Source organism: Bison bison, unplaced genomic scaffold, assembly GCF_000754665.1.
Source record: "Bison bison bison isolate TAMUID 2011002044 unplaced genomic scaffold, Bison_UMD1.0 scf7180017864338, whole genome shotgun sequence".
NCBI classification, from domain to species: domain Eukaryota; kingdom Metazoa; phylum Chordata; class Mammalia; order Artiodactyla; family Bovidae; genus Bison; species Bison bison.
Genome location: NW_011494910.1, coordinates 1,685,953 through 1,696,684, shown reverse-complemented (window position 1 = coordinate 1,696,684; position 10,732 = coordinate 1,685,953). Strand labels below are relative to the sequence as shown.

Genomic DNA, 10,732 nt, shown 5'->3' with positions numbered 1-10,732 from the left:
TTGAAGTGTCCATAAGGGCCAGAGCCAGACAGATTGGGACCTGCCCCACCAGTCAGCAGGCTTTCCCTTCAGTGCCTCCCTCGCCTCTAGGTACAATTAAAGGCTTTTCCCTGCCACTCAGAGACAGGTGTATTAAGAATTCCTCAGTGGGCTGCCGTCTATGGGATCACACAGAGTCGGACACGACTCAAGTGACTTAGCAGCAGCAATGGGGAGGGGAAGGGTCTGGGGGCAGGAAGGCGGGGATGGAGGAAGAGATTTTGCTCACTTCCTTTAAGTCAGCTCCTTGCTTTCCTGGAAATCCTTTCCTCAATTGTCCTTCTTGGGGTGGCAGTCTCAAGGAAAGTGCTGGGTGACGCCTGGCTTCCAGAACAGCTCTCCCCATCCCCGACTTGCTGAGCAGCCCTGGGCAGTCTACTCTACAGCTCTCGACCTCCTTGAGGTCCATCTAGGGAGGACACAGGGACAATAACTCAAACACATGCTTTCAAATAGGTCTGAGCTAACAGAGGGGGTGACTGGGGTGGGGGCCGCCTGGGGAGAGGAGGGAATGGAGAAGCCTTCCCAGTGTTCAGTCACCACTTACGTCAGAGACGCTGGCTTCTGTGGGCCACCCTGATCTTCCTTCTCCTCTTTAGTGAATCACAGGCGGGGACCAAAGTCCCATCCAGCCAGAAGGGTCATTTGATAGTTTCATTCTCTATTACTGGTGCCTTTACAGGTAAAAAAACTAGCCCAGCTCCCACTTACCCAAGAACACATCACAGGGCTTCCAATGTCTCTAAGCGCTGCCCGGGCCCCAGGGCCTGAGTGAGAAGGTAGGCCCTGCTGATGGCCGTCCACCACAGGGGAACCTTAGGGACTGTCTATGGAGACTGGGAAGAACCACTGGCACCTGTCCGTCTTTGTCCAGCGAAGAAGGGAGATGAGCGTCCCCACCCAGCCCTTAGAGCTGCTTTCCTTCCCTTCCCCCACAGCCCGCTCCCTGACCCGGGGTGAGGGTCAGTGACGGGGTCACTAGAGGTGCCCAGCTCAAAACCTGCCCTCGCTTAGGAAGGAATTTAACCCTCTCCCTGCTGGCTCATGACTAGTCACCCTAACAGATCTACCTGCTCGGAGGGGAAAAGTCACTGCAGAGAGGATCACACAGACCCACGTGATAACTCTGAGTGCACGGTGGAAGTGAACCCTGGATTTGGAGGCCGGAGGTCTGAGCTGGAGCCCCAGCTCTGCCACAAAAATCAAGGTACAATCCTAGGTAAGTCCTAATTTTCTGAGCCTCAGTTTTCCTATCTATGAATTGGCAGTCAACATACACATTGTGTGGCTTGGAGCCTCAGCATAGTGATTTTCTAAATGTCAAAATGCTTCACACACTTGATGGTTTAGAAACCCCCCTACAACTGTTAGGGGTTTGGACACCTGGAACTCACTGTGGGGCCTGGGACACACCACCCAAACTTGCAAGGTCTCAGTTTTTCCATTTGCTCGTGGGATAAATGATTATTTCTTCTCTCAGAGATAAAACTTTAAGTCGGGGAGGGCTCCAAGGTCTTTGATGCTGCCGAAATACAGGTGCGGCTAAGGCCCTGGTTCCCACCTTCAGGCCGCAGCCCGCATCAGCAGAAAGACAGTGGCAGCCCCTGCCACGTTTCTGAGTGAGCACCAGCTAAGCACCTCACAGGCATTTTTGGTAGCAACAAAACCTGTTTTATAATTGAGGCACCTGAAGCTAAAGGGTGGAAGCCAAATCCCACAGAAGGTCCACCTGCCTCCAATCCAAAACCACAGCACAAGGACTCTGGAGAAAAGGCAGCTTCCCCGCAGGTGCACCCAAACCAATCAGCCCTGTCTGCTGCAGGGTGCTGGGGGACAGCCTCCACTTCCTGCTGGGTTCCTGCAGGAGCTCTGGAGTGCCCAGAGTCCAAAGGTTAGTTAAAGGCGGTCTGTTACTATGAATTATAAAAATTCACCAGCAGTTGGTTGGGTCTGGTGAATGCAGTGGTTTCATGCTTTCAAGCGATTCAGACTTACAAGCGAATTTCACCAGTTTTGCAAAAGTCCATTCTACTTGGTGTGGAACTGTCACCCTTAGTGACCTGATCAAGGGACAACACCGGGTAAAGGACAAGAGGCAGTACCCGCTGAGCCAAACTATCATTTATGCTCCACCTGGCGACACCCTGCCTGCAGGTGGTGGGTGAGAAAGTTCACCGTCTTTTCTGGGCTGCCCTCCAGCGCCGGCACAGTGAGGTCCACACGCTGGGGTCCACACCCGAGCCCACCTCCACCCCACACCCTACCCCTGCTCCAAGGTCCGGGATCACCTGGGTTAGCAGCTCTTGCCCTTGTTTCTTTGGGCTACAGGAGTGTATGGGTCACTCCTGTAGCAGAGTAATCACAGCAATAGTAACAGCAGCAAATGCCTGGATAAGAACTCCACCCCCACCGCCCCCCATAGCAGACAGTGTCTGAATTTTCCAGGTAACCCTTTTTATTCAATCTTCTAAGTACCAGGTATGATTGTCAGCAGCAATTTATAATTCCTGAAGCTGAAGCACAGATTGGCTAAGTAACTTGGCCAGGGTCACGTGGCACATCTGTACACATCTGAAGGAAGAATTTGATGGGGGGCTGAGAGAGGTGTCACAGCTGACGGAGTCTGTTCACCACACTCTCCCTTTCCCAAATCGCATGGAAGCCATGCCCATGACCCAAGGGAGGAGTTGCCCCCACATCCAGACAGTCTGCAGGAGAGCTGCACCATCATCCCAACACCACCACCATGATGGCCATGATACTAACATCAGCTCCCACTAACTGGAATCTAGTATACTCCAGACACTGTAATATATAACATCACTTCATTGAATCCTTTTAAACTTGGGAGGTAGGTATTATTCTTTTCCCACTTTGTAGGTGAAAAAACTAAGCTCAAAGAAAGTTCTAGTATTTACCAGAAATCTTCCAGCTCAGAAGAAGCAGAGATAGGATGCAAAGAGGGATCTGTCTAACTCCACCTTGCACCCAGCCTCTGAAACCAAGCCCACAGAGATAAAAATGTCTTCAAGAGTCCTGATACGGAACTTCTCCGGTTGCCCGGTGGTTAAGACTCTGAGCTCCCAATGCAGGGGGCCCAAGTTCGATATCTGGTCAGGAAGCTAGATCCCACATGCCACAACTAAGACCCAGAGTAGCCACATAAATAAATAAATAAAAATTTAAAACAAATATTAAAAAAGAAAAGAAAAAGAGTTCTGGGGCCCTGGCCCACTCAGCTAAAAGCTCTGTTCTCACAACGCAGCTGGTTCCAATGCTCCTGTCTTACCTCCTGAGACAGATTACTGCTTCCTGGTGGGTAGGGTTTGGTCTCCTCCCCACCCCCACCCAGTGCCTTCACATGATGAGGTATGGAGTAAAGCTTATGCAGGTCAAGAAGCAACAGTTAGAACTGGACAAGGAACAACATACTGGTTCCAAATTGGGAAAGGAGTATGTCAAGGCTGTATATTGTCATCCTGCTTTATTAACTTATATGCAGAGTACATCATGCGAAATGCCAGACTGATGAAGCACAAACTGGAATCAAGATTGCCAGGAGGAATATCAATAACCTCTGATATGCAGATAACACCACCCTTATGGCAGAAAGTGAAGAACTAAACAGCCTCTTGATGAAAGTGAAAGAGGAGAGTGAAAAAGCTGGCTTAAAACTCAACATTCAGAAAACTAAGATCATGGCATCCGGTCCCATCACTTCATGGCAAATAGATGGGGAAACAATGGAAACAGTGACAGACTTTATTTTCTTGGGCTCCAAAATCACTGCAGATGGTGACTGCAGCCATGAAATTAAAAGATGCTTGCTTCTTAGAAGGAAAGCTATGGGCAACCTAGGGAACATATTAAAAAGCAGAGACATTACTTTGCCAACAAAGGTCTAGTCAAAGCTATGGTTTTTCCAGTAGTCATGTATGGATGTGAGTTGGACCATAAAAAAGCCAAGAGCCGAAGAATTGATGCTTTTGAATTGTGGTGTTGGAGAAGACTCTTGAGAGTCCTTTGGACTGCAAGGAGATCAAACCAGTCCATCCTAAAGGAAATCAGTTCTGAATATTCATTGGAAGCACTGATGCTGAAGTGGAAGCTCCAATACTTTGGCGACCTGATGTGAAGAACTGACTCATTTGAAAAGACCCTGATGGTGGGAAAGGTTGAAGGTGAGAGGAGAAGGGGACGACAGAGGATGAGATGGTTGGATGGCATCAGTGACTCGATGGACATGAGTTTGAGCAAACTCTGGGAGTTGGTGATGGACAGGGAAGCCACAACACTGAGTGACTGAACTGAATTGAAAACTTATCCATACTCTGAATATCTTAGTTGTTAAAAAATATATCAAACCATTGCCTTTAAAAAAGACATCTAGAGATTAACGTTCATCAAGCCTGAACAAAATGAGTTTGCTCATTTATGGAGAAATGGCACATCTCAGAAAGTTGGCTGCACTCACTCACCCGTGGGACTGAAGCCCGGGTGAGTGTGGTCATGAGACCAGGAGAAGGAACATCCCCTCCGCAGGCTGCCAGGCTCGGTCCCGATCCTGGGAGCCCAGAGCCCTGCGGGGGAAGGAGAGTTGTCTCTGTTACCAGGTGGTTCAGCACAATTTGAAAGCAGCAAAAATGTCTTTGAATGGAAAGAAAAAGCACAGGGTTCTGCTGGAATTTTGTTGCAGAACAGAGAGAGGTTTCGGCTTCAATGAATGAGCCACCCATTCTGACGTTCTCTGCTTCCTCACTGTCAACCAAGTCTCGGCTCCTTGGCCTGCGTTCAAGATTCCCTCTGACCTTGAAGATCTCTTCCAAACTGCTCTCTAAGCTCACCCCCCGACCCTGTTTCTACCCCAGCAGGGTTCCTCAACCTCTTGGCTGGTAGCTTAGTCGCCGTTGTTCCACGGCACCTGGCACGGAGGCGCCTTACTAACATCTGTCTTAGCAGGGGATGGGGGTTGCTAGTGGAGCCCCAAGTCTCGTGCTCGGCCCAGAGCGTGTGTTCCACAGCTAACAAACCTATCCATGCTGGATCAGACCTGAGTTCACGCTTTCACGGACCCCTGGCAAGAGCCTTGAGCTAGCAGGAGAAAAGGATGTCAACCCACAGAAGACAGGACAGGGAATCTGCTTCAGGACCGAGTGGCCGTCAGCTGTGTGAGGATAATAAGATAACAGTGAATCCTCACAGCTGGAAACCAGGCCAGTTCTCTCACTGCCCAGCATCTCTCTCCCCCACTACCCAACGCATTACGTTCTCACCCTTGGCTCTTTCCGGAGTCCCACAAAAGCTTCTTATCCTTCCAATGAGTCTGCCTTTCAACAACCATCTGATGGCAGCAAGCTTGGAGACATGCTTGGGATGCAAGAAATGGCTACTTGAGAGATTCGCTCTTCCGGAAGCAGACGAGGCTCCTCCCAGGCATGAAGCAGAGGCCGGGGATCAGGCAGCACTGTACCTGACCCCGAGAAGCCCCCCGCCAACCAAAGCTCTCTGCCCTTTGGCACTTCGGCCACCTGGGGGATGCGGACCCCTTGAAGAATGGCTAATGTGGCTGCTTCTAGTCAAAGCCAAACAGTTGGGAACAGAATGAAGGGAAATCACAGAAAGAATGAAACCGACTTACATGAGGAACGGATGGAGAAAGGGGGCTTGCTTCCAGGAACGGGGACTGGTGAGGAATCCAGGGAAGCGCGGAGGCCAGCCTGGAGGAGGGGGCGCCACAGGTGCTGCTCCTGGCCTCTCCATGGTCTTCCGGGACGCCACACGACAACCTGCACACACACGGGCCCTGCGCCCGCAGAGCGCTATCTACTGCCCCGATCTCGCGGCCGCTGAGCTAAATTCCACCAGCTCAGCTCTTTTGCAGAAAGGGGGTTGCTTTGCTTGTGCACCATTCTTTCCACAAGGGTGGTCATCTTGCCCGCTGCCCCTCTTCCGGGGTCTTCTCTCACACAGCCGCTCTTCTTTCTCTGTAGGAGTGTTCCCAGGCCCTGCCGTCTCAAGAAACTACAGTGACTCTGCTCTCATCACTGTCCTGACCTCATTTCACAGAAAGCAATCAGCAACCCAAGACCCAGTGGGCCGAGGTGGGAGGGGGCTCCTTCCACTTACAGGAGCCATTTGCGGTCCCGTGGGGAGGCCGTGCCACTCAGAAGGGCATCTCCCCACATGGGGCTGGGCTCAAACTGGCCCTGCGCTAAAGCTGCCGCCAGCACAGGCTGAGGCCCTGCATGGTCGGTCCTGAAATTAGCGACCCGGGTGTTTTTCCTGTTGAGCCTCTTGCTAAGGCCCTGCAAGTCTCCCCTCAACACTGGAGAACAGAACGTGCTTGGCTGCAAACCTGGCCATCATAAATTGCTAATAACAGACTCTCAATCTGAAAAACAACATCATAGAAGGCCTGGCCCTTCTTTTCTGCTCCTCTCATCTGCACTACAGAGGAGGCAATGGCACCCCACTCCAGTACTCTTGCCTGGAAAATCCCATGGACAGAGGAGCCTGGTAGACTGCAGTCCATGGGGTCGCTGAGGGTCGGACACGACTGAGGGACTTCACTTTCACTTTTCCCTTTCATGCATTGGAGAAGGAAATGGCAACCCACTCCAGTGTTCTTGCCTGGAGAATCCCAGGGATGGGGGAGCCTGGTAGGCTGCCGTCTATGGGGTTGCACAGAATCGGACACGACTGAAGCAACTTAGCAGCAGCAGCAGCAGCATCCACACCACTATTTCCGCAAGACCAAGAAGAGAAAGAGATGCCTCCTCTGGCCACAGGGGAGAAAGCTGCTCCCCAGAGGCTCACTTTCACCTGTCTTCAGGCACAAAAGCTGGGGCCGAGGAGTCTGAACAGGAAACGTCTGTTTTCCAAGGTCCCTCCTCATTGCTAAGCTCAATTTATCCTCAGATTCACTGAGCACTTGCTAAGTGCCAAACTCTGTGCACCTAACACGAAGGCGCAGAGTCCCACTCACAGGTGGGGGTCACTGGGGACCACCTCCTGTGCTCACCCCGGGGAGGGCGATCGACAGCAGGCTGCCGTGAAGCTGGCTGTCTGTCCCTCCCCGAAAGCGTTCCCTGCCCTCTGCGAAGGGGCTGGGAGAACAGAGCAGGAGTGAGGCTGGACAAGAGCAAAGAGCCAGGGGCGGACATCTTTGAAAAGAGCAACAGTAAGAGGCAAATGTGAATGTGGCTAGGTATACATTATAGAAATCGTGTTCACTGTACTGGTTATATGCAAATTATATGTAAATATGTACACAGCCCTCAGAAGAATCCAAGTGTCGCCTCTACTTTTTCTGCCTGTCTCTTACTCAAGCTGTTTCCAGGGTTACCTAGGAAGCTACTATCTGACCACCTGGCCAGGGTACTGCAGAGTACTTTCCCAGTCCATCTTCCCGCCTTCCCCTTCGTATCAACGTCTCTCCTTGACCTCACCTCTCCAGGAAGGCTACTTGAGAAACGTTGAGTACAGAGGAGAGAGACAAAACGGAGCATGGCCAAGGTAGCAAATGAAAGGAGGGAAGGAGGATGGTGGCCTCTGCCAAGGCAACTATCCTTCCAGATCTGGGCCCAGGACGGGCTCCCTGCAGCTGTCAAGAGGCCCTCAGACCCCAGGCATTCCCTGATGCCCTTAGCCCTTTCCCATCACCAGTTCCCCCAAACCAGGGGCAGCAGGCCAGGGGCTCCTGCAAACACCCCACCATGGTTCCCACGTGCGTTGCCACGTGGCACACTGGCCCCGTGGACCAGCCTCATCTCTTCAGACCCACAGTCAGTGTCGAACTAAGAGGCTCCACCACCCTGCCTATGAGTCCCAGTCTCCCAATGCACAAAGCGAGGGATGAGGCACCCTCCGCCCTTCCTAACTGACAAGGTTTCACGAGGCATCCCTGAGATGAGCCACATGGCAGGACCTGTGCGTGGAAGGCACCACCAAGAACAGATGCAGAACTGTGACTAACTCCACAAACGGATTTTGAAACTGCAACAAAAATCACCAGGGTAGCTGTCTTCATCCTCATCTGACTCTACTGCTACAGCAACACAGTTTTTCCCAGGAAGGGTACAAGTGGTCCTTCCCGAGTTGCTGATGGGAAAAGCGAGGTTCCTAGCGGTGGCGTGACAGGCCCGAGGACACAGTCTAGAGCAGGCCTTGGTCTCCTCTGGGGTCCACAGGCCTTCAGCGCCCACTGGCCCCACAAGCACTCACAGAGCAATGGCCAGAGGAACCTGGAGGGCCTGTGGGAGCTGCGGGAAAGGCAGGACGAGGAACCCACTGCTGCCTAGGGGGCAGCACCTGGGCCGGACTATGGGAGGTCAGCACTGCACTCGGTCCAGCAGGCCCAGCTAGCGCCCTGGGAAGGCTGCCGCTGATCCTTCTGGCCCTGGGTGTCAGGCCTGACCCAGAAAGTGGGCAGCCTGACCCGTTACCAGCTGGAAAATCAAGGAAGGAAGTAAACAGAGCACCGTTTCCCCCCTACAGATATAGAAACCTAGGCACAGGAAGGGTGATGGCACTGGCAAGACCAAGCAGAGAGCAGCCCCAACAGCTCCCATGAGGCAAATCCTGGGCAACTGCTGTGTGGAAGCACTTCCTTCCAATGGCTACAATGACTGCCAAAAAGGACAACCCACTGCCTCAGTTTATGGGTAAGGAAAATGCAGCTCAGAGAATTTAGGTAAACGGCCCAACCTCAAGATTCAAAAACCAAAAGCTTCCAGTCCAGAACTTTCTGACTCTAAGACTCCACGGTGTTTTTACAGAACCATCCTGCTTCTCTATAAGTTGAAGAGCATTCCAGAGTGACACTGAGTGGTTCATAAGGTATTGGCGTGGGAGGAGAAAGAAAGATACAGGACCCTGGAGCAGGCTATGGATGAGCTCAAACCCCTTCACCCACGGCCAGGGCCCTCTGGAGCCTGGCCTGGCCTCCAGTGTTGAGGCTCACAGACCCTAATGCAGGTGCGAACAGGCGCCTTCACACCTCAGGGCTGCAGCTCACAGGGTGCCTATGCCTGAAAGGCTTACATTCTTGAGCAGAAAACACCCAGACCTCACTCCAAGCCCAGTTCAAATGTTGCCCCTCCTTGGACTTCCCTGGTGGCACAGTGGCTAAGAATCCACCTGCCAGTGCAGGGAACACAGGTTCGATCCCTGCTTGCGAAGATTCCACATGCCGCGAGGCCACTGGGCCGGTGCAGCGCAGCCACCAAGCTGGAGCTACAGCGCCTGTGCTCTGCTCTGCAGCAAGAGAAGCACCCTCAGCAAGAAGCCCGCGCACCACAGAAAAAAGAGCAGCCTTGCTCGCTGCAGCTAGAGAAAGCCTGCGCAGAGCAACGAAGCCCCAGCGCAGTCAAAACGGAAGAAATTAATGAGTTAAATGAGGCTGCTCCTCCTTTATGAATCACTCCCTAAAGATCCTAGAAGAGCCGATTGCTCCTCCAGGGCATTCCAGAGCCCTTGGACACCCCTGGCCTCTAGTACTTGACTGGACTGCAATTATTCTCTTACCTGTCTGCAGTGGTTCCTGTCACCCTATGTTACAGATGAGGAAACTGAGACTCTGAGAGCTTTTGTTACTTGCCCAAGGCCACACAGGCCGTCTGGCTCCAGAATGCTCCTGTCCGCGAGGGCGCTGCTATTCTTCCTTGCCTCCCCCATCCTTAGTGCAGTGCCTGGCCCCTGGCATTGTCCAGTAAAGGTTTGGTTCATTAAAGATATGGAGGGACGGGGTGTTGCTGCTCCCAGCCACCTCCACTCCGAAGCCCACCTGCAGCCCTGGGGAAGCCCCCAGGATGCCCTACTTGTCACTCCACCTTCCACCACTCCTGACCTTGGCTGCCCTTCTCCCGAAAAGCTCCAGGGCCTTTGCCTCGCTCCTGTCCACTTCTTCCTGCAGTGCCCCAGCCGCTGCAAGGGTCTTTCTGTCTTTCCAACGGGAAACTGAGACTCACAGAGGCCTCACGGACAGTGGATCTATTCAGAGTCAGGTGTCTTGCCCCCAGGGTAGCGCCCGATAGGGACTGGTTTTACCTCTGCCTCAAGCGAAAAATTTTAAAAAAGCAAGCCCCAGGATAGGGGAGTCTGGAGGTCAGCAGCGGCCCTCCCCTCAGCCCAGCACCCTCTGGCTGACCTGGCCACTGGTCTGGGGCGGGCCTGCGGGGAGCGGCTGCTCCCTGGGCCAGGGCGGAGGAGACAAGCGGCCTTTGTGTCTGCAGCCTCCTGAGACACCTGTTCCCCCTCCTGCCCGCCTGCGGCCGCCCTCCCTCAGGGCCAGCCAGTGTGCAGCCTTGTTTACCCCGCGGCCCTGGCAGCCAGAGTGGCCTGCTCCCAGCATGGGGCTGGGCGGCCCTGCCAGCACCTGCCCGGCCCTGCCGCCGGCCAAGCACAATCACCCCGCTGTTGACACAGTTGCTGATTTTCGGGAGGGACGGGAGGGCAGAAGCAGCAAAGGCATTTAGCGCCCGCCTGCTAATTTGCAGTTGGCCCGAGCAATCCTGTACCCCATCCCTCGTTCAGCTCCCCCCACTCCTTGACCCCCGGCTGCCTAGGAGAGATTTGGGCTTCCCGTCCCTAGGTCACTTGGGTTTCCCACCACAGGCAGCCCCGCACATCTCATGCATATCAGTGCACTCCAAAACCCACCCTGCCCATGCTGCCACACACAATCCATAGCCAA

General features: G+C 53.4%; 1 protein-coding gene across 1 annotated transcript in view; it reads right to left on the bottom strand.

Annotated features, from left to right (window-relative positions):
- The window catches only part of SOX13 (SRY (sex determining region Y)-box 13), a 29,031-nt gene extending 22,520 nt beyond the window's left edge, over positions 1-6,511 (bottom strand). The window contains exon 1 of the mRNA XM_010854152.1: positions 5,678-6,511. Within this exon, the coding sequence (XP_010852454.1) occupies positions 5,678-5,799 (122 nt within the window). The 5' untranslated portion in view covers positions 5,800-6,511. The remainder of the gene's footprint in view (positions 1-5,677) is intronic.
- Positions 6,512-10,732: the final 4,221 nt, after the last annotated feature.